This window comes from Cataglyphis hispanica, chromosome 6 (assembly GCF_021464435.1).
Source record: "Cataglyphis hispanica isolate Lineage 1 chromosome 6, ULB_Chis1_1.0, whole genome shotgun sequence".
In the NCBI taxonomy this organism is placed as follows: domain Eukaryota; kingdom Metazoa; phylum Arthropoda; class Insecta; order Hymenoptera; family Formicidae; genus Cataglyphis; species Cataglyphis hispanica.
This window is the reverse complement of record NC_065959.1, coordinates 4,769,241-4,795,049: the sequence shown is the minus strand read 5'-3', so window position 1 is coordinate 4,795,049 and position 25,809 is coordinate 4,769,241. Positions and strand designations below refer to the sequence as shown.

At 31.3% G+C, this 25,809-nt stretch overlaps 1 protein-coding gene across 4 annotated transcripts in view; it reads right to left on the bottom strand.

The window, feature by feature from the left end:
- The window catches only part of LOC126850309 (trace amine-associated receptor 9), a 57,768-nt gene extending 32,083 nt beyond the window's left edge, over positions 1-25,685 (bottom strand). For 2 of the 4 annotated variants that reach the window (XM_050593172.1, XM_050593175.1), the window contains exons 1-5: positions 25,416-25,685; positions 24,686-24,946; positions 2,723-3,000; positions 1,961-2,284; positions 486-611 (exon numbers count right to left, since the gene is read on the bottom strand). In XM_050593172.1, coding sequence (XP_050449129.1) covers positions 486-611; positions 1,961-2,182 — 348 coding nt within the window. In that variant the 5' untranslated portion in view covers positions 2,183-2,284; positions 2,723-3,000; positions 24,686-24,946; positions 25,416-25,685. Of the gene's footprint in view, positions 1-485; positions 612-1,960; positions 2,285-2,722; positions 3,001-24,685; positions 24,965-25,415 lie in introns of all 4 variants that reach the window. The other 2 variants (XM_050593173.1, XM_050593174.1) reach the window with 2 other exon arrangements.
- Positions 25,686-25,809: the final 124 nt, after the last annotated feature.

The following is a 25,809-nucleotide window of genomic DNA, read 5'->3' as shown; positions in this document are numbered from 1 at the left end:
TTTCAAACGATAATAATTTCCTGCCAAGCATCGCGAACACCATTCCAAGATTTCCTATAAATTCCGCGATTTGTAGCAAAGAAAAGCTGTTGAGATATGCGAGGTTATTGAACGGCTTTTTAATGCGCATAACTTTATAAGATATAACTCTAACATTGTAATCAAGGGATTATTTATTATGCCGCAAAATGTAAACCGCCTTGCTATATAATCGATAAATTATCAACTTTATGTTTATGTGATATTTATTTTCTATTAAACTTTTATATTCAAAGTCAAGAATAACAAATATTGATTGTTTTATTTGACTGCAAGCTGCGTTCCGCTATTCATTGCCAGTATTAAAAATCTATACTTTACGTCACGTACACTATAGATTTCCAATGACAAAATAGTGTACTATATATAAATCGTATTATATACACGATTTATATATAATAAAATTTTCATTAAAAAATGTAACTATAATATATTATAATAATTACCTGAATTTGACAAACAACTTCGCCATATGGCCAGCATCCGTAAACAGCTGGTAAGAAACCGAAAGGCGTCACTAGAAGACCAATCGCTAAGTCATTACTCGCTAAACTCGTCAGCAGATATCTGGGCTGAAAAAAAGTTGAAGAGAACCTGTTGATCGTCTTGGTCAGTGTCAATGGACATCTTTAATAAACAGTTAAATTGATGTATAACGTCGCGCGACATTAGCTCCATTAAAAAGCATATAATAAGAAAAAATTCTGATTGATTTAACGAAAACCAAACTCATTTAATTCTTTGTGATTTATCTTTTTAAGTATAAATTAATATTAATTAAATTTTATTTGGTTCAATTCTACTAATTTAATGGATAATATGTATGTAATAATAAAAAAATTAATTTTTTAGATAAAATAAAAAATATATTTTTAACTCAGCTTTTACAATATCACTTTTTTTTATTGTCGCCAATAATTGTTTAAATTTACAAAAGTTGCTTTCATGTACATATTAATCTATGTCATTTTTATTCATGCATAAATTATATAGATCTGATATGAATGGGAAGTTTGTAATCAAAAAGAAAATATTGCAAAAAAATCGACAACTATATTTACAGCATGGAAAATTATATAACTTTCAAAAATAAAGTTGATAAATTATCTGCATAAATATTTTTCAAAAACCATTTAGATTCAACGAAATAAATGTATATTGCAAATACAATACAGCGAGAAGTAACCGGTCTGTATATTTAACTCGCCAAAAAGCTTTACATATTCATGAGGAAGAGAAGCGATAAATGCTATGGAACAACATATTACAAACTGCTCTAATAATTGTATTCTCAATTTTACATATTACGGCACCATCGCGGGCCATCGGAAAACTTTAATTAATCGAGTCGACGGAACATTCGCACAAATAATGTCTAATTTTTTTGCGACCATTGTCATTAGTCTTTACAATTCGACGGTACTCATTTAGAATCCAGAAACATGACCATCCCGTATTTCGTGCAGCTAATTTCCGCAGCCATTTCAGACTAATTTACATAGCAAGAAGAGAGAAATGGAGAAAATACTGTGGACCTTTCTATCACGGACTATGAATTATCGCGCTGACCGAAATCTTCGCATATTCACATAAATAATATTTCGCTCACCGTGATCTTTCTTATAAGATATATACCAAATAAATACAATATTAATGTTATCATTTCTTGCTATTTTTCAAAACGCTGATTTTATTGAATACTCTTTAATGTTATTGATTCTTAAAATAAAATTTTCAGAAAAATTTGTGCTGCTTTTACTAATATATTTTCTAACAAGATTCTGAGAGATTATATTTTGGAATTAATATTTCTAAAATTTTCTTTTAAATCATATTCAACAAATCTTGTTAAAAGGATTGGGTTTAATCCATTCATTATTAAAAAGTTACGTGTAAATCTGTGCTAATACAATCCACTTACCTGAGCATGTATATACTTGCTATACCGTCTGTTATTGATAACGCATATCACCAGAAGATTGGCGCACAGAATGCCAAGACTTAGCAGTAATATTAGTGTAGCTCGTATCAGTTCTCCAGGACCTGGACCTGTCCAAGCAGCTTCGGACGTGCCGCCTCTCCAACAGCTGCTGTTGCTCAGTGATGGTGCCAGCAAGATTGTCTGTTTGTGTTCCATTGTCATCGGTTAACCGCTTATTTCCCCTCGTGTCTACGGTGCTGAATCTCCAGACGAGACACCCGTGTCTCGCTCGAGGCACACGTACTTTGAAGGTTTCTGAATGACCTTTCAAATAAAAAATTTTATGATATTTATCATTTTATAGATTTACCCATAAAAACATTTAATATTTGTTTAATTATTGTAGACGCATATGTATAAATTTTCAATACAATGTTATATTTATTTGATTATTTTTGCAGATTATCATAAAATTATAATTAATTATATTAATTTATAGTTATAATTAATTATATTATAATTAATTATATTTACTTAATTATATTGTAATATACAGAAAGTTTTCTTTTTAAATTGTTATGTATATATATATATATTAAAACTATCAATTTTGTTTTTTTACTTAAAATAATTGAAAAAAGAAAACTCAAACTTATTTTAAGGACGAATATTTCTTCTCTCAATAAAATTCAACGGTTGACGAGTTTTAAGGAAAGAAAAGGGGGATGAGACCGACGTCGACGATCAAATATTGCAACGAACCTTTCATCCCTGTCGATCGCGAGTTTTTGAGAACCTGTCTCGCTGATGGCCAACCAGTTTTTTTAAGCACTGCTTCTTCATCGTCGAGAGCGTCGAGGATCTGCACGATTGCGAGCGTTTGAGCGCGTCTGATGACGCACTCGAAAGACCAATCGTGACTCACGAGTCGTTCATGCGCATCTGAAAAACGATGCGTGACTTCGACCTTTGGTAATGCACCCTTACCGCGCGATGCATCGCAGCTTGCGTATATAGAGGTGCGGACGAGTCGAAAAGCTCTGTAAAGAGAGAAAAGAGACGGTCCTGGATAAAAATACTATAAAATTCAATTTGCCGCCGGCTGAATTTACGCTTCCTCTACGCGCAAGTTACAAAGTCAAACCGGAGAAAAGTTCTACTTGACAGTTTGCAAGCTGTCGCGGTTGTTTTGCCGTCTATATATCAAGTAAAATTTATGATAAGATAAGACGAAACTTTATTTTAGGCGTACTCTAACTGGTAAATTTCTCAGTAAGTAAATCTCAGCTATGGAAGAAGTTTTCGGGAGTGACGCATACATATATGCAGAGAAAACAATACTTTCGCATTTTAACTCAGAACTAGGAGGACTAGAATAAACAGTATAATGATACGTATAGAGAAAGATTTTGTAATAAATTTGTAAATTACTGGTATATCGTATGTAAAATGTAAGCGAAAGCTAAAAAAGGAAGTTCGACTTTATTCTATGTCTACATTAAACAATAATTAATCTCTAAGTTCGATCCTCCTTTAATCACTCCTTTTGTGTGCCCATCAGTGATCCAATACGGTAGAGAGCTTTCTATGGAATCACAGACTATGTTTCAAACTCGTACGTTTCCGAGTTTGCAACGTTTTATTTACTCTTACCCGCAATATCTCCAACAATCAAGCGTACGAGCGCATCCTGCCACGTTTCCGGAAATTTTATTTGTATCGCGTAAACGAACGGAGTCGTTCGTCCGCGAATCCGACGTTGATCGATCGCAAGCGTCAATTCCGTTTTCCCGCCGACAAATCGATGATGCGTTACATATCACGCCGAATAGATGTCTGCGAATTTATATGGATCACGCTCTTCCGTATAATAAGCTTAACTCCTCGCAAATTGTGAATAAGTAATTATAAACCCTTTACGGCCGCTGGATGTAGGAAGTCCGTTTTCTCCTCTGATATACAGATCATTCGCGTCTGATTAAAATTCAAAAGGATCTGTTTGTAACGCGTACGAAGTGGCGAAAATGGAAAAATTAATTGAATCTCAGCAAGCTAGGGATCAGGCTTTGCTGCTCACCGCGAGTTGAAAGAGAGCACCGTACCAGTTAACATCATCCGTCTGATTTTCAGATAATAATTAATGTATTGGCCCCTTGCGAATCCGCGAGCAAATAATTCAAAATTAATGTGGCATTAAGCGGTTTAGCGAGATGGTTTAAAAACCTAAATTGTTAAACGGATTTGATTTTATTTGCTTAACAGTGTGTTGCGATTTAATAAATCAATCATTTACTATATCGTTTATAATATTTACTATTGCGCTAATTGTTCGGAAGCTTGTTTGCAACATTTCAATCAGCGATATATTAATAACTACATAATTTGCTTAATCTCATGATATCGTATCGATATAAGTTACAGGTCAGTAATAACACTTTTTAAAAGCACGAGATATAAAAATAATTATGTTGAGAATTCAGATTCGAGAGTTAAAATACAAAAACTAATAAAAGTAAAGAAGGAATATATTACGGATAATATTATTTGTAAAAATAACTCTTTTATATAAAAATACACACATTTTTTTATAAAAGCAAAATATAATATATTTTAAAAAATATTATTCCGTTTTTTTCTTTCTTTCTATGGGAATAAGTCAATTTACATTAATTTATACAAAAATTTTATTTGTTATTTGTCAATACTTTTGTATTTTACGATACAAATTTTAAATATATAATATTTGTAAAATATATATATTTTAATAATATGCAATAAAAATATTGCAATAATGTAAATATTTAATAACTGTTATATGTTTATACAATACATTTATTCTCCAAATATATGGCTGTAAGCATTTTATTGATAAAAACACTTTTCAAAATAAAAAGTCCAAAAAATGCAGTCAAATTCGCCAACAGCCCGCGATATTATTGTTCTCTGCATTCTGAATTGAGAGGGCAATGCATTTTGGCGCTCATTATCTATTCATGAGTACACTTCTTAACAAATGACATCGACGATGTTGAATGGTATATAAATTATGGAAAAATCCGATAAACTATCAAAATGCTGCAATCGATAGCGAGGGTTGAAAAAAAAAAACGACGAGATAATCAACGAAAGCGTCTTTGGCAATATTAAATTTGATATAATTAAAAAACAAACGTCTCTCGAACTCATCCTCGACTCGGATATTTCTTTCTTTCATTCGCTTCTTCGCGGGGATTCTCGTCGTTCTTTTCAGTAATAATTCGACAGACACCATTCTGCCGTTATAGCCCTTTCTATTCACGAACGTATTCATAGCTATTATTCGCACTGTCGCTTTAGGCTTTGCTCCCGTTATTCGATTTGCATTTATCGAGATAAAAATGCGGCTGGCGTGTGTGCTTTTATAACGTGCACTGCCAACAATCTCTTCTGTATAATAGCTTGTTTGATAAAGCGCTTTACAAAAATATCAAATTTCAAAAGATCACATATATTTCTTTAGTTCAGTAAAATAATAAATAAAACAAATATGCGAAATTCATGTTTCTTTATCTCTGTGCAATGTATCTCAATCATTACAAAAACCAGTTGTTTTAAATGTTTTTAATTACGCTGATTATCACAAAACTCATCTACTCTACTCCTTTTACTGCGCTATCAACTTGTTATATATATATATATATATGTATATATATATATATATATATATATATATGTTAGTATGTATATTTTTTTGTATTTACACAATAGACTGTTTATTCAAAACATGTGGCAACTGATTCGTTTACTGAGAAAAATGTGCTCGCGTAGTTGTTGCACTAAAGCCTTCAATTTCATTTACTTGATGTCCAATCGATAAATAATGTTGACTTACCAGCTAGTCTCATTCTCACGCTTGAATAGAAAGGCGAATAGAATGGAAACAGTTTCGTATCCCATACATAGGCATTTAGGTATATAAACCGATACAACATACGCTTTTGCATTTTCCACAAGTAGATTTCGCGCAATCGATACGTCATATACTTTACCCACACGTGTTAGCTATCGGCGAATAAAGGTGAGCAGTTTCGTTTCTTGCAATTACACGAGTAAACATCGTTACTTTATTAAAATAACATGCCGGGCAGAGAAAGCTGCTTTATATAATTTATTAATTTTCTCAATGTCATTAGTTTAAATGTTCATACATATATATAATATATATAATATTTATATTTTTCGTTTGTAACAATAATTTATGTCGATAATATATGCAATATTGCAATATGTTGATTGCGATCTGGCTAAATTGACAGACTTGTGCGCAATGATGCGGCAAATTTTAATGAATCGTGCTGCATCATCTGCAATATAGCTCACAATAATCGCGAATTTCAGAAATGCACGGAGTAAGCAAGGATAATGCTTAAATCGTGGAAAATTTTCCGTTCACATATAAATATGTACAAGTCATTAAATCGATTAATTAATGATATGGAAATATCTGATACATACTTGTCTTTCACTTTATTCGTTACGAGCCATTATTTTTCAATCTGTTTCTGATCTCGACCTTTTTTTCGTTTTATTATTATTCCGCAATAATGGAAACCATAAACGCAATAAACGTGGCAAGCGCGGATATTACGCGTTCTTTATGCGATAAACTGTTCGCGAAAGGAAAAGATAAAACTATTACAGAATGAACTCAAATGTTTCATTGTTTTTTAGTGCGCGTAATACATTCCTTTTCTAAGATACATTCAAGCTTTGAAAAGTTCTTCTTTCTTTCCGTGTGGGATTATATACAGTATATAATTTGCGAAAACAATATTGGTCTTACGTGAAGTCCACAGAATATTTAAGCACCAGTGATAAAGTAAAATGTTCTAGCTTCCTAACGATATCAGCTTTCCGCTTTACGTACTAACACAGGCATAATCTTCTACTGTTATTCGCATCTCACTGTATAAACTTATGAATTTTTTAATGTTGTCAACAAATTTTTGTAACAAAAACAAATACAATCTGCTCAATTTTATGTTCCACTTTTTAATCGCTTTGGACTTTCATCAGATTTAAAAATTTTTATTTTTACATTCCTCAATACATTTACTATATTAATGTTTTTAAATTCGAATTAAATATGCTAACTGAATTATAATCGACATTACCAGAAAAAAAATTTAATTTTCTTTGATATTTTGTTTTCTTATATTATTATTGAAACACGGCAGAAAAAGAATTGCAATCAATCGTATAGAATTCCAACAGGAGCAATAAGTTTACACCTATACGAGATAACACAATATAGATGTAACATGTGCAGCTGACGCTATGAGAAGAAATCTCAAAAGGAATGTAACTTGACGTTTTCCTTGGAGAGTTCGGGACTCAAGTTCATTATAGTTGAGCGACACGGAACAGATAACTGCAGCGTACACTGATAAGTCGCGTAAGTTTGTACCGATCCGTATCGCGAGAACAGCAGCAGCAGTAGCATGACAGCGCGGACATTCCACTCTAAGAACTTTGTCGACTCAGACACGCTCGCTCTCGCAGTCACTTGGCCGATGCAAGTAGCAAGGTATAATGCCGAGAACACGACACAAGTAAGATGCAGAAAGAGAGTGAGAAGATTAAGTCAGGAATGGCTTTACTATGTCAGAATCCACCATCCATTCCTAATAAAACCCATTGCGTATCGATAATTTAGTCTCAACGACTTCGGATGCATTTAAATGGCCAAGCTAAGATTTTTTCTCGCTCGTTCCCCTTTTATCGATCCGCAGAATGTCATCTTGAATGCGTCCATCATGTATTGAATCCATATAATCATAATAATGTTTGGCTATACATGGGATATGCTCCGCGAAGTGCATTCTACCATAGTTCGATCGGCGTTCGTAACGACTTACGATGGTCGTTAGCTCTAATGGTGGAAGACGGAACCGTGCAGTAAGTCTTTTTTTACTATCTCTCGTGGTAGCTTTTCTACAGCCGGGGATATATTATTGTCTATGGATTTCTAAAGAATATATACTTTCGCTCATTTTTTTGGGAAACTACTGAATCGGAATATATTATATCGCGTTCGCGACCATACTTTTACGTTAGTATTCCGTAACGTCCATTCTTTTTATCATATTATTAATTTATAACTATGTTGGGAATTAATTGCTGATTAATAACTTATCCGCTTTTTAACGATTCTTCTCTTTTTTATTAAATTATGATAAACATTTCATTGAAATAATTCTATTTCATTCAACGTACATATTACGTGCATATTTATATGACAAAACATACAATTGTACACGGACGTATTAAATAAATCATAATATTATATCATCTCTTCTCTGCTTAATGAGACATTTATATTAATTTATATTGAAGCCTTTATTTTAGAAAATTAATGGACACATTTAATGACATCTCTCTTTTCAAGAACTTTCTGAACAAATTCGTTAAATATAAAAAAAATGCTTTTTCCTAAATTTAAATATATTTGTTTTTTATAGAATTTTAATTAAATTTGATTAATATTTTAAGAATTATTTTCAACAATATGTTAAGTATCTAATTAATATTAAATTAAAGTTTTACTACAGCGAAGTCATGACTAAGTCATCATTTTGAAATTAACAAAAAAATAAAAAAATTTTTATACACTTACAGTTTTATTTCCAAATCTTTTAATTTGCAATCTTAAACGACTTTATAATTATGCTCGGCTTTAATTATCGTAAAAGAATCTTCGTATATTCGCGCAAGCATTCTGTGCACGTACCAATTATCTGATGAAAGATGATATCTTTTCCGTACAATCCTACCTTTCTCCCACAACTGCTATAGAGATGCAAGACATCTCTATTATTTGCGTCACGATACGTATTTTTGCACGATGGCATTTCGCGACTGAAGCCGATGCCAGAATACATCAAACAGCCATTTGATAGCCGTATATTGCGATAGTTTATATCGTATGTAATTAAAATCGTTTCACATACATCTCTCTTTTTAGACAAAAAACAAGATTCGTGAAAATGTGCACATCATACGCGAATATTATTGTATCGGCAACTATCAATTTTCACGCTTTGCTAGCGTATCGACAAATATCATGCGCTAACATTTTCAAGTGAGAGATATATCTCGTGACCATCTGTAAAGATACAATAGAAATGTTCGTCTAATAGCAAAATTTTTCTTTTAAAGGAAAAACGTGTTGTGCACAACACGCGGTTAATTCGTCACTGTCGGCCGGTAAGGCACTTGCTGACCCCATACATCTCTCTTCATAAAAGAAGTAATCTGGAAAAAAAAAATCTCACTGCAAAAGAGATATCCATAAAAGTGGTGTCGCCGAATCCAGCTTCGTAAAATGCTTCACCCTCCTTCTTTTTGCCGATCCTCGGTTAGGAGCGGCCGCGCGACAAAAAGAAGAGTCGTTAGTTCCGTGCGAAATAACCATTTGTTATCTCCATTCGTTTCGCCCCGCGACCATATCCGGACTTCCTTGTTGACGTGTTTACGTTCGTAAGGACTAGCGCGTCGTCTCGTAGGGACGCGAGCGAGTTTAAATGCCGTGCCGCATCGTATCAGAGATGATAAACCAAACTGTAATGCCGAGAAATCCTATATAATAATTTTGATTAAATTCTAATTCAGAAAATTATATACTTAGATTGCACAATTAATTTTTTTTCTAATATTACATTGTAAGGCATTAATCTTTTCAATTATATAAAAGCTTCGTGTAAGAAAGAATTATATTCTCTTGAGGTTGGAGTATCACATTATTTTTATCGAAATTGGAATTATAATTGTGCAAAATTTTTTATAGCATTTGTAAAACTTATTTTAACAGAATATATCTATTTAAATAATTTTCTAACTTTTTAGTAAAAGTTTATTTTAATAAAACATGCTAGATTATCAATTGTTACTATAACTACAAGTTTTAAAGAGATTTTTGAGTACGCATACAATGTCGACACAATTGACAAACAATTGCGATTAACTTCGAAGACACGGAGAACGAAATACGAACTGCATGATGTTCACGAAAACGATCAACACGATTTCAGAATTCGAGGACGATGATAGGATCGGATTATATAACTACGAGAAATATTTGCGTTAGATATGGCGTATTGTTGGAAACGTTTGAAAAATATTCGAGAGGAAGCACTATAATGTACGAGCAAAACATCTCTGCATTTTTATTATATGGACAAAATACTATACTCTCGTAAATGAAATATTTATTGTGCTGGTAATGTTTATTACTGTACTGTTATTATTGTACAAATAAAAATATTTGTCATAATTTAATGTGAAAAAATCGGGACTTACTAACACAATTAATTCAACTTTGTGCTTGTGTCAGCCCATTATTTTAACTAGCGCATTGCATAGTTTACGCTCCCTCTTTCACATGTACCGTTGCATATTTTCATAATTCTAGCTGCAGCTATTGTTCGATTGATCCGGAACATTTTAGCGTAAACTCTCGCGAGAGAGAATTCTTTTATACAACTATAATAATCTCTGTGTGTATAAATCTTTATCACATGTCTAAACATTTCTACCGCAAAATATATTTATCTCCATCAAATCCATTGCAGATGTTAAAACATAAGAGAGTTATCATGAGAGCGTGTAATTGATCTGTTTCAAATGTTTCTTTCATGATCATATGATTTATTTATAATTCATCAATTGGATTTATCCCGATAGTTGCATTTCAGTGCGAAATGAAAATTTGTCTAGAGTGTGTACTGAAAACGTAATGCCATTAAAATGGATTTTTCCACAGGAATAATATTTTGATACGTATATTTTGTCATGCGATAAATACATTTTATTGTGCAATGGTGTATCACAGGTAGCGAATCAAACAAATTAAACATATAACAGATTTAGTATTTATATTTATAGGTTTTTTATTTTGACATAAAAATATAGTTATTAATTATTTTCGACAGAAAAAAATACAGATTCTTTCGCAATATCAATTTTGTATAATAAATTCTTTAAACAAATTAGAAATTTTATAATAAAAAATACATAAGGTATTATTTATTTTTCATTATCCTGTATTAAATATCTTCAAGTAAAAATTCGAATTATGCCACAAAATGGATAGAGTTAATTTTTCATGTTGTTATGTAAGAAGTAAAAATCAGTTGCTTATAAAATCAAATAAATCATTCAAATAATAAAGTTATGTCTTTATTAAAAATTATCTAATAAACACATTTGAAGAAAAAATTAAATAAATTATTTTACATTGACATTTAAATTTAAAACATTATATAAGTTATGTTTTTTCTTATTTTCTAAATCGTTCGTATCATATCACGTAACATTAAATATTGGCACAATCGCAATCATCAAAATTTATTATTGTACAAATTACATATAAGAATTATATAGTCGGAAGAATAGATTTTACTAGCATACGATCAAGAATAACATTTATTGCCAGAGAGAAAGGGAAAAAAGGGCAGTCTTCCAATTGTCTTCCTTCTATTCCGGAAGGGACCAGTGGCGGAAGAAAAATTTCAGCTACCGCTATGCGGTTAAACAGCGCGTCCAGAAAACCGTATGCGTGGAATCGACGCTGACGTTTCTGTGCTTTCACGAATAATATATACAATTGCAGACTGTTTCCAACTGCGAATGCGCCGTCGAAATTTTTCGGTATGCGTTCGCTCTTGACTGAGTCTAGTTAAATTAAAACGTACGCAAACGCGGGAAACATTTTTCGACATGCTGCCGGGAAGAACCATTATTCGAGGCGAGCATACAGATGAATGAATATAATCTGACATAATTTATTAGTGGTTCTCTTTCTGAAAAAAAAATTTTATTTTTTAAATTTTTATATCTTCTTTATTAACCACACAGATTAGTTGAATAATGCATTTGACGATTTTTAATTGATAAGATGCCTTATTGATTTTTTATTGAATTTTTTTATATCAAATTATATATTAAATTTATGTAGAAAAATACAATAACTTTCTAAAAATCTATTTCTAAAATATTGTCTATGATTTTGTAGAATACCTTGCGTATGCAATTAAAACAAATAATTTACATGTGGATAGAATAGTTTGCATTATAAATATCTTTTTCACTTATATGATCACAATGTGCGTTGTTAAAATAACATTGTACGTATATTCCTTATATTAAACAAGCATTGGGCAATTTTGTCAGTAAACTGGCGATTCTAACGAAATTTTTTAGAATCTGCGCCATGTGATGATATAAGCCGGTCGACAATTCGTAATCGCTAGATTTACGGGCGTACTGAGTAATGAGCCGAGCGGACAGATAAACGAGCGAAGTTCTCAGACCGAGTGAGAATAAACGTATCCTTTCATAAAGCACGTATTCACGATTCGTCTACGCAATAGTGGTATCAAAAAATATTTTGAGTCGCCAATGTGCATCGGGAAAAGTTTCAATTGATTGAAAAAAGTTAGCTGAAATTAAAATGGTCCAGATCGTTTGTCATTTCCATTTTTATGCACACTTTTAGATCCCAAAGACGCTCGAGAAAAAAACGGAAAGGAGGCTAGAAAATTTCTTCTTTGTCGAAGTGTAGTACTTTACGAGATGTAATAAGATGAACGAAACAGAAGTATTTGACGAACCCTTATTCTGGTATGTAAAGATAAGAGCAGGCAAATTTCAAGCGGATGAATTTTCTATTTCTCTCAGTAGTTCAAGCGGATATATCGTATTACGTGGAGAATACAGGGAGAATATAGCGAGATATTTTGCAGCATGCCGTCTGCTTTGGGAACATCTTTCAATACGGGGACCTAACTCAGCAAACTCATTCCATTCTTCCAACGCATTTTCTATGAAAAGTGCGGACGTACCATGGAATTCTATTGCTTCGCATGCAAATTACTTATATATATATATATATATATCGTATGCGAACATATCGCGTTTACGACAGGTTTTTGCGTCACGCTTTTTATTCAAGTTGGCAAAATATCATTGAAAGGTACACGTCGATATTTGCGACATATTGATGATTACGACCTACAATATTAAAAAAAAAAAAGAGTATTGTGAATTATAAATGAAAAGGGGAGTTCCTAATAAAGGGATACAGTTCGATATTCATTTAAGTGGGACATGCGCTAATATTGTCGATATGCGGGGGAAGAAAAAAAAAAGTTTATTCAGTCCGCGAGCGTTCAGGATATCCTGAATTCGAGAAACACAGATGCTTCCGCGAACGAGATGCGAACCGTCACATCCGTGAAAAGGTGAAAGAGCAACCGAGACCGCGTAGAATCGCGAGATAGCGAGCCCGCTGGAAAACGTTTATGTCGTTTACGTTGAGTCAGCATCATAAATTTTACGAACATCCAATCTGCTTTTCTTGAGTGCACCGGCGTTTGCCGGTTCTGCAAATGCATCGCTTGATGGCTTAAAAGCGCCTAAACGGATTGGGCCGCACGTTAACGAAGTGTTAACGATAAATGATGGTTACCATAGTTGAGCATCTTTTTGGTGGGAACATAGATTTTATTACTGTCCCGTTCATGTTTCGACGAGAGCTCAGAGGGAGCTATGAATATTTTGCATTATTTGTATCGTGTATACTGCGCGGATTACACTCGAGTTAGTTTTTGCAGGTCATGTCGGACGAACACGTTGGTGTGCTATATTCTCGCGTATTTATCTCCGTAAAACGTATCTGGGTTCCTGGAATCGAACATAAATCAAGGATGAATGGTACAGGCGAGGCGCTATGATATCGAACTCGAATACTTAATAAATTAAACTAGATTACAAGTTGAGCGTTTTGTTCAATTACATGGATAATTCAACACGCCAAAGTAATTATATAAAAGTGTTTTTATATAATTTTCATTATATATAATATATATTATTTAAGAAAAATATGTTTTACATATACTAGTATATATATATATATATATATATATATATATATATATATATATATAAAATGTATGTGTTTTTCATGTGTGTGCCAGTCAATAAGTATTATCTAGTATATTTGACGGCGTTGTATTTCTTGTCTTATTAATGCAGTTTTCGATTCATGTTGCAAACAAAATTATAAAAAGAAATAGGAATTACATGTATCAAATATCAGCATCAATTTAGCCTGAGGTAACTGGAGAGTGCCAATTATATGCATATGAAATACATATACAGGGTATATAATCGATTTCAAAATGCCAGCAAAAACAGAGTAAATGATTGAGAATGCGTGTCAATCGCGACGTGAATTCGCCAACATACAAAAACAAGAACATGACAACAGAAATTTATAACGATTGAAAAATGGATTGCGTAAATTGATCTTGGCGATTCGAAGAATCAACCTGTGTACAAATGCCATAAACATTAATCAAACATATACGAGATAAAAGTAGTATCCTGATTGAAAAGTACAAATAACACACAATTCATGATTAATTTTTTTTCATTTTGTGACTTCTTTCATCTTTAATAAAAAATCTAGATGACTACTTAAATATGAATAAAGCATTCTAATCAAAGATTGTTTTTATTGCATACTTTAAATATAATTATGCAGAACTATGCAATTACTTATCTTAGTATTTTTATCGCAATTTCGTATTGTTTTCTTTATTATTTATTTTTATCTTTATCTAATAAGCTTGTATTACGATATTGCGTCAACAAAGTTGCACAGGTAAATAGACAAAACGAAGAAAAAAAGCAAGGTAATAGTTTTTAGTACGTCATAATATTCCGACAGCGGCAGTAATACAAGCATGACTCGGGTCAGCCGCCGGAAGTTTAACCAAGCATGAATAATTCTCTTTCTTATACATCACTACGCAGAACCGAACTGATTGTGTTAATAAAACCATCATTTGCTATTATTTTATCATTTCTCAATAATATGGATTAATAGAGAATATTTGCAGTTTTATTTAAGAAAATATAAAAAAATCTATCTGAATAAAATTTATTTTTCATTCACAGCGACAAGTAAAATACTTAAATAATATAAGTAATAAATTTAACATTATATTATTTATAAAACTATAACTTTAAAAAATTAACTTAAAAATTTGTTGTTTATTGTGTAGAAAGAAGTTAAAGATTTTTTATTTTGTCAGGTCAAATAAATATTTAGTAAAACCATTAAAAGCTTTGAAATAAAATTTTATATAATTTTGCATACTTATTTTCTTGAGATTGCGAATTATTGCAAAAATAATACTAAATAATACTATGCTACAGTATAACTTATATCATAGCACTTTGTATCTCATAACTTTCAGACACACCTGATACGTGTTACGAAAGCACGCTAACTGGATTGACTTAATGGTGTTTTGCTCTGGGGGCCAACTTCAAATAGAAAACGATTCATCCCTCTTAGGGTTTAGCACCCCATAAACACCTACGAGGCATAAAATCAACATTCCATTTTATAACCCTCGCGCACGAATATAAGTCGCGTTTGCGGATAACCAATTTCTATCAGAAACTGTCTCTTTTCTGTATTCAACGGCTGTTGTTTCTAAAATTTGTAGGTATATAATCTTGCAGTTACGATCGGAACGAAAACGAAATATACGCGACGAAGGGATTGACGAGCGGCGGCTATGGTAACGACCAAAGTCTGATGCTGACGAGAGGGTGCGTGCAATATCGTAAAGGACGTAAAAGAATGAAAGCGACGGTTTGCGCGGGTGCGAAGCTGTAAGCGAAGCGTCGCTCGTAAAAAGTATAAAGCTTTGCTCGAGCTTTCCTGTTGTACTGACGTACTTCCATGATATCGATAAAACGCACAATGATCTAACTTTTCTACAATGTATCTTTATGGCGTAAGTACAAGTCGTAAAAAATGATGGAATATTTTAGTCGCGTAACTACACTCAAGTCAAGTTCGGATATAACAAACACGATGTGACGGCAGAGATGTCTCTATCTGAACTACATTCTCTTGAAAAATATACTATTTATATTTGATATTTTTATACTATAACAAGCAAGCCGTATAAAAAGTGAATAATTTACGATGCATGTGACAATTCAGTAAGATTATTAGAACATATTTTAAGTTGTCGTATCATTGGTGTAAAATTTACGGTTGTGGCGGACAACTTTTATCCTGCCAGGAAAATAGAAACTCAAAGGAAGAGATGGGGCACACGCGATTCGATCGGACTTTCCCAAAGGTGTCGTATTCGGGCGAAGTTCCGCCGATAAATAATGGGACTGTTCTCCACGCTCGTGTTCACGCATTGTCGTATACGTTCGTGCAAGCAACTTTAGCTATTTGGATGAAACAGACGTCAGCGGAATGAATCGTGAGCTGACATCCCAGTCATAATGTGTTATGAGGCATCAAATTTCTGAATGTATTCTCTGCTTTAAATCTTTGTATCTTAATTGTTGCTATGTTTTATTTCAATTAATAACATTTATTTTATTTTTTCCTAAATGATAGAAAAAAAAACATGATATAATCAATATATATATTGATGTTATATCCAGATATAATAATAACGCGAGAATCAATAGAGGAAATATGTTTCCTTGTTTGCACCAAGGGATCAATGCATGATATTGAATCTAGTGGTATTCAGTTAACGCAAATATATCGCGCATATTATTGCAATCATTTCATCATTCAGTCTGGTATGTATTGCGTGATTGAATCATATAATAAATTCATTTGTACAATAATTACATTTATGTGTTGCATAAATTTGTAGTGATACAAAGAACGCCATTATAGAACGCATTTGTTTTAACGAAGCCATATCTTATTTTCTATGCAGTCAGTCAATTATCGTAGCGTTAATTAAATTGTTTCTCTTTTAATGCTTACTATTTGTTCAGGGTATTTACTATTGACAAATAAAAAGTTTGTCAGGTCTTTTTTACAAAGAAAGACGTTGCAAATGTTCAATATACTAACGTATATGCATCGCTCATGTAACAATGCCATGTGTAACGATAAACATCTAACATTGATTAAAATTTACAATATTTCAGCACTTTATTCAGAACGCAAATAAGCCGACAAAAATGACAGGAACTTCTAAATCTTATTCAGAATCTACGGCTCGAAAATATACGATTCAAATTTATGTAAACTATTGCACCATGCATCACCTATCGCAGCGGCATGTAGTGACCACGACATTATTTCCATTTCCAAATGAACGCAAAACGCAATTCCAAATAGATTTGCTTTCGGCGCATGTTTCAGCGTACGTTAAAATTGCATTTTAAGCAACGAGCGTAATTGTTTTCTAAGCTATAAACGATAGACATTAATGTTTGATTATTTCTACATTATTGCATAATTTGCAAAACTGTTTAATTACTGCTGTTTGTATAAAATGTATAAATTTTATTATCTTTTTGAAATAGCCTTTATTGAACTATATGTATTTCATATAAATTTATGTATTTCATAATACAAAAATTTTTTTACAATATAAAAAAAATCATTCCACGATACTCGCCTTCAAATTATATTTGGCAAAGGAATAAAGAGATATGCGCAATCAAAAATTTCAAAGAGAATCTTGCAAAAAGAATAATAAAATATTATTTACATTTGGGAATTTTTAAACATGGAATCGCCATAAATTCTATCTCATTAATTCCATTAACTCCGAAATTACGCGACCTACTTAGCAGATTTATTAATGAAACCATTTATTATTGAAAAAGCTATTACTGTTATGACTTTTTGTCACGGCAAGACAAAAGCATATCTTTAATCGAAAACGGATATTATTGCGATTACGCCATGTAATTTGTCGCGATGCCGTTATTCTCTGTTCTCTCTCTTCCCATCTTTTCGTTAAGAATTCGAAAAGGGAATAAAAGAATTCTATGTTTTTTCTTCTTCACTCGCGCCATTCGCTGCGTTTCTCTCCATCGTGACTTCCGTTGTACCCTCGTAACGCAGGAAGAACCAAGGATATAAATAAGCCCGGTAGAAATTAATGCGTAGGAAAGTTTTTTTCCGGCCGGAAACGAAGTTGTCGAGCATGTTAAAACTTTCGTAGGGGTCGCTTGAAAAAGTCTGCAAGTGAGAGTACGAAAGGCGATGAGCACGCATTCTGTATGAAGGATAGGATTTTACTTGAAGCAAAATAATTTTCCCGCTTGTTCCGTTCCACTATTTACAGTTTTGTGATTATTAAAGTATGCAGTCGATAATTTTCTAAATAAATTTTGATTTTAATTTTTTGTATACTGAATGACATGATCGGTGATAATGTAAATATCAATATTTACTTTCTCTTAATACAGTCATTTCTTTAATTCTTTTAATGTGTTCATGTGTGTATATAATTTCTTGTATAAATACTTTAAATACATTTAAAAAAATTTGTTTTCCTTGATAAATAATAAATTATTTAATTTAAGCGAGTTTGTAACCAGATGTTAACAAACATATTTTACTAACATTATACTTTGAAAATCTTATCGTTTTTTTCTTACACGTGCATATGCGCGAGGCGGCACTAAATTCTTCTTACAGACTAAATAGCAGTAGTCTTGTACCTGTTGATCCGGTGAGATTCAAGCGTGTGCAACTTTCCTTAAATATAAATTTTATATAATATGGTCTATGTAAGTTGTTAATTGTCTGTGCAGAACAACGTGCGATTCAAGGTGTAAAATAGATTTGAATTTCAACTTGAGTAATATGACACATGCAAAGCGAAACGCGATATGTAATGGTTTACAGTTACGCTTCGATTCCAATCTAGCAAAGTTTTATATTGAAAAATGCAGACTGTAAATCTGCACGATAACATCATTTTTAAAATATTGATAAAGCTAGATACACAATTTTTTTAACTGAATCGTTTTTGTCAAAGAGAAAAAAAAAATCGGAGAAATTTTTCTTCTATCGGCATGATATTTCTAACATTTTATATCGTTATGATACAAAGAGAAAGTTCGTAAAACTCTGAAATGTTTTTTAAATTTTCCGCTATATGGCGTCTACGTATCACGAAGATTCAACACACTCAAGGCCAATTCTTTTTTACCTTTTAGTTTTATAAAAAGATTTGTTATTTGTGCTTATGTATCTTTTTATTCAAGTGCAATCAAAAAACCAACAATATGAAAACACAGATATAAAAATAAAAAAATTTGCAAGCAGAAATTTTTCTTGCCTAATTGTAAGCGATGTTTTACTGCGCAATAATGATACAGCATTTGCATCTAGTATTATATTACACATATCGTGTAAAGTGTATATAATAGCTTATATATAACAGAATATCTATAATTCTTGTACATTATATACAAGAGTTGATAGCATTCAGTATTTTATCCGAATAAGGCAGATCAATTCTATAATACACGAATTGCTAACATCTGTCATCGAATAGCGTAATGATTTTCCGATATGATGAAAAACCATGCGGCCATCGCAATTTCGTGAGATGAGCGAAATATGGATATATCATTTAATAGCAATCCAATGTCGTAATAAATCCTAGTATAATCAATAATATATAGATTATAGATACAAGATTAATCATCATAGAGCATAGAAGGAATAATGTATACATAAGTAATATTGTATAAATAAAAAATTAATGTATAATTTAAATTAAACTTTTGGCTAGAGCCAAAATACTTATTAATCAATAATGAAAACCGCAAATAAATGTATAAATCCTAAAGAAGCAAAAAATTAATCATTTTTATTCATCTACTGTTTTTGTTTTACTGCTTTAAAATTAATCTAAAAATATACTTATTCTGAATATAATTCATATAATTATTTGTAAAAAAATTTATTAGTTACAAATAAAAGAAAAATAGAAACTTAAAAAAAAGCGGATGAAATAATCATTAGCTTTATATTATTTGAACAAAACTGTTAAATACTTTGGTTATCAATTATTATTATACATAATTTTGAAATTGTAATAAGAAATTTCACTTAGCTTATACACTTATCTTAGTTAGCATGGAATCTCGAAGTGTAGAATTCTCGTAGCGATAACGGCCATGCATACTAAAACGCGAAATGGACTAAGAAGAAAACGTTAGTCGGATACGAAGGGGACAATAGAGAAGGGAATAATCCTGAGCCTGATAAAGTATAGACAATCTCTTTTTACCAAATGTAGTCTCTGTTTTTTTTTTGTTATTTCTCAGATCATTGTTAATAGCAATGGGTTAAAACGAATCATCGATATTATTAACGTAAATACTAACTTGCAGAAGAAATGGATATTGCGTATTATTGCGTAAGATATATTCTCCATTTCCCAATACAATTTTTTTTTTAGAGGAAATGTTCTGCGAATACAATGAATATGAAATGTACGAATATTCTTGTGCAAAACTATGCAAAACTTATCGCGGAAGTGAATTTACACCGGATATATCCTGTTTGCATACACGAGGAAATTGGAAATAAAATTGTAGCGTTGTAACAACAATTTTATATTTGTATTCATTGGAAAAGATCGTGTAAGGTTTCAATTGCAAAAAAAAAAAAAAAAATTAAATAGTGATGGTGTGGTGGTGAAATAGAATGTAAAGTACGATTTTTATTACAAATTCTATGATAATCGTCTATAATAATTCTGAGTTTAGAAAATGCTTTATATTCACAATAGAAATCAAATTATGATTCATTAGTGTTCACTGAAATAATAAGTCGTTTATTCAAACTCTTAAATATTGAAGTAATCTTGATGGATATCCGTCAAGCATATTTTTGCATTATATTTATTTAGACATTTCCCGAGATATTATATTATATTGTCTATTTATATTTATATTATAAAAATGTCATTATTTATATACAGTTTTTATTTAATTTAGTTATTGAATTAATAAGGTATTTAAATAAATACTAATTAATTTTATTAACTCATAATAAAAAAAAATATTATTTTTCACAAGCATTACCATTACAAGACATAATTCTATATTAAAAATATAATTCTAATCTTTCTTCCTCAGGAAAAACAAAATAATAATTCTATATAGTTTCGAACGCATCGTCGAATGTAAAGCGGAAATTCTAGTGTATGAGCTCGGATTATCTAGTTATATCGCACGAATGTCTGCAGACCACATAATTTTCTACGTTATGTTAGTTACGCTCCTTCTAGCGTATATAACATCAAAGTACTCGATAATTAAGCAATTTGCTCTTTTCCACGCAACTGCCGAATTCACGATTACAGTTTGATTGAATATGGAATTTGATGATTTTTTTTCAGCAAGTCAATTAATGAGGGCTTGCAAAGTGAAGTTTTGTCTTTTATTTTTATCAATTTAATATTTAAGCGATAAGTATCGTGTAAAAACTAATATATAGAATGATTAATGCAGCTTTTGAATGCAACAATTTTATATAATAATTAATGTTACAAAGTAATTATTCAAGATAGTAAATTTCAAATGAAACCTAAAATGGTCTAAATGTCGATATCAAATTAAGACGTGGTTACAGTTATAGTGCCGCAAGATATATTGCAAACTATATCTAGCTAAAGTTTAATTCCAACGTCAGTCATCTTGTCGCTAACAGACTTTCCGAACAATATATATATATATATATATATATATATATATATATATATAATCTTGTATATAATATATATAAATAAAGCAAATCGCAAAATCTTGTTCTTGTACAAAGAAAAATTAAATTTGTAAAATCAAAATTATAATAAAAGTAAAAAAGTCTTGTTGTTTATGTAAATATTGTAATATTTTAAAAATAATTTTACAAGCAAAATAAAACAATTTTTTTCAGCCATAAATATCTTTTTAGATAACAATAGAAATATTACGTATAATCTTGGTGTTAGGAGCATTTTCATATCTATTCATATATTGTAATGCAGGATAAGCGAGAAAATACCCAAAAGCAAGAATTTAAGACAAACAAATGGATTAATGCGGTCCTTGTTTTACATAACAATGTCGTTAGCTTGAATATTTACATTCAGTGTTCGCCAATAGGCGTATCACAATTAAAAGCCATAGTCAATTTATATTGTCATATATCGCCAACCACACACGATGATTCCGAAAAAATTGCAATAATTTTATTTAAGCGCTGGTCGCCAGTTCAGTCATAAAAATTATCGGTGGAATATCTACTCGAAAATTCCGGAAAAGCCATACGCATCACCAGCAAACAATTATATATCTCTTTTGTAAGTCCTATATAATATTATCATTTTTCATATTTTTTTACAATCTTGTTACATAAAATTCAGAGAATTATTCTATATTTAAAGTAAATTAAAAATTCAATAAAAAATATTTTTTTAATTATTTGTTCAATGTTTTTTTAATAGTTTGATTATTTCAGCATGCTAGTCAATTAAAATATATTTTTTAATTGTAATATTTTAATCGTTATTGATATATGTACATTATAATTCTAATATTAAACAAGATAAATGTTTTGATTAAATATATATAAGTTAGATATATTTGTATTGAAATTTTGAAAGCATCATTGAGATAATATTCTCGTTAATGTCATTTTATGAATTTGTCTCTTCCATGCAGAATCTCTTTGTAATTCTATCTAATATATCACAAAAGCAGGAGAGGGATGTGCTATCGAATCTCAATGAGACAGATTCTTGGCAGTTCCCTCAAGAAATAGACACGAAGTGAGAAATGTTTCACTCAAACACATTTCGCATCCCGAGAAATGAGACTCATTTCAAGTTTTGCCGAGAAATGACGAGAGGCGAAGCCATTTCATGTATCCCAGCATTTACAGTAAAATCATTAATTAAAACGCCCGGAAGAACGGAGAATGCGAGTAGATTTATCGTATGTAAGTATCATTTGCAATGTGATAATAGAAAGATTTGCAAATGGTCACCATATGTACGACGCTGCTTCTATGAGAGAAAATAAGACAGAATATATTTGGCAAGGAAACAATGAAGAAAGCGATTTTTTTTTCATGCCACTCTTTTCGTTCCGCATTCAAATTATACTTAATATTGCCGACAAGCCACTTCTCCATCGTAATCGATGATCTTGGAAAAATGTAATAAATTCCATCATGACTCACTAAAATGGATATCACGCGCGGGGTTTGCGATCAATTTAAAACGACCAGCCATCAGCAGCGATGCCGCTGAAAAACCATTAAGGTGAGGCATTTACAAGTACAAATTGAAGTGTGCAGCTTTCGATGGATGCAATTATTTCCATATATTGAATTTGTCACTAAGCAAGAATGGGAATTCTTTTTCATAAGAATTGACCTTTTTATCCAATTCAATTGATTTGATACAAAAATATATGTATTATTGATACTGACAATAATTCGCGTCACTGTTAGAAATATTAAAAAAAAAATATTTCTTTATTTTTGTGTCGTAAAGGCAATTAAGGATTTGCTCATGTCATTAGATTCGCACCGTGCTAATTCGATTAGCAATGCCGACATAAATGTAAAATTTTCTTTTTAGGATCAGCAAACTCCAACCTAACGATATCGCATTGATACAGAAATTCTGCTTCACTTTTTTCAATCAAAATCGCTGCAAAATGTCTTGAAAAGACTATATTAAAATTTTATGTACAAAGTTTTATCTACACGTTTGTAATTAGTATTTATGCATGAAACAGTGATAAATATAAGTTATTACAGTAGTTATTAATTTGTTAAATTATTGCCAAAAATAATTGGGATTAAACAATTATCAAATGAAAAGCATGCATCATTAAAGGTAACAAGCAAAAAATTTCCTGCATTTTAACTTATTGTTAAAGTTTTGAAAGTTTTGGTTAATGAAGTAGCTATTCAATCAAATCACATATTTTGTAATTATGAATGTGATACGAATGCATTGCTCGACTGCCAAGCTGTAGTTGTATCAATCTTCCAAACCATGTGTATATCTTTTAAGTGGAATAATATTGGCTAATATAGATGAAATTTCCAAATAGCATAAAATCAATGTTAGTTTATATAACTTATTATTGTAACCATTGAAAATACTGATTGATTTAAATATCATTAGAAAGGTTTTATTAGTGACAATGAACTTAATATTATATTAATATTTTGGATATATTAGTCATACAATTTCTCCATTAGCATAATACATATTAATATAAAATTACTCCATTAACTTGTCTCGTAGAAGAATATAAACAGAAATTTCTGGCTTCTGTAATTTCTTCTTAAAATTATGCATTACAAACGATGTATACGGCGCTCGTTATTTGTTATTTTAATTACATTTTAAGACGCTCTATTACAATTACAATTAAATAAAAAAATATGATGATAAATGCTTTAAAAACAATATCAACCAGATATTATTAAGTTTTAGAAATATCAAATTTTAATAGAAATTATATTCCGGAATTTTCGATCTTAATAAGCTGTAAACGCATCTGCATTTTACTGTAAACATATCAATTTTATTTTTTTTATTTTTTGATACTTTTGCACACACGATTGTTAGATATATTTACAAATACATGGCTATACGTAGGAGGCACAAAAATCAATTTATTTTCTCTTTTTACGATATATCATGGGACACAAAATGCATTTTTTTATGGTAAAATAAAAACGACGTTACTTTTTTTTGTAAAGCTAATAGAAAAATGTTTCACTCTCTTTTATTCTGTTGTCCTATTCCGAAAAGTGTGCAAAATAAAGGGATTCAGCTTCAATGGTTGCAATTAGATACGTACTTCGGCAGTAGTAAATCCACGAATGTCGATAAGGCTTGAGTGAGTGCGCCACGCTTCGGAAGGCAAAGGATGAAAAAAAACGCTCGTGCGTGACTTTTAGAGGCGAAGAATCTTGAGGGACTGATATGTTCCACGACAAGAATCGATAGATCACTTCATCGGAACACCAAGATGGATCACGTCTAGTAAAACTTCACGATTTGGTTTCCCTTTTCACTCTTCTGACACAAAAAAGGCGCCCCTTCGCCTCTAATAACTCCTCTGTAGGAAATACATGTACTACCATCATTCAATCTCGCATTCTCCTCTTTCTCTTTTTGTTTAAGACAAAGAGTTTTTTTTCTGCCGGTGTAATAAATTGCGAATTGCATTTCCTTCAATATAAAATATGCAACGAAAAATAAGAAAGAAGAGAGAAATTTTTTATGAGTAGATAGTTCTTCCAATCTTCTGTGAATATTATAATTTACAGTGTATTTTCTCAAAACTATAATTTTCCTACAAAACTTTTCCAAAAATCTCGTGCATAATAATAATTTTTTAAAACAATTTAATCGCAAATAAAAAATTATTATTTCAAATTTTCAAGTATCCCGATATTTATTATACACCATTAAAAACTTTTCATGTATTTTTGACAAAAACTTTTCTACGATAAAAAAAATTTATTAAAGTACAAAATATAAAAGATTTTTCTATCCTTTAAAATTGACATTATGATTATCAATACCTTTTCTCGTGGTGTGTAGATTGAAGGAAACACTTTCGAATAATGGCGATAAAAACTTGTTTTATTATTATTTGTTATATACCCGCCGGTCGTTTTCAATGATCAAGTTCGTATGGTTTGTATTTATCGTAGGGAAATTAATGATGTCTCTCTTTCGATGGAATAATCGACGGAAGAACGCATCGCGATGCTACGAATGCCACCGAAAGAGCTGAGAGGAACGAGAAAGAGAGAGAAAGAGAAATAGAGAGAGGAGCGTCGCGACGACGCGGAGGCTGACGACGCACTGACTGCCCGCCTGGGTGCTCCCGACAGTAGTCGCGCTGAGTAAGAGAGAAAGAGAATACGAGACAGAGATGAAGGGTGGGAGAAGGGAGAGAACGAAAGAGAGAGA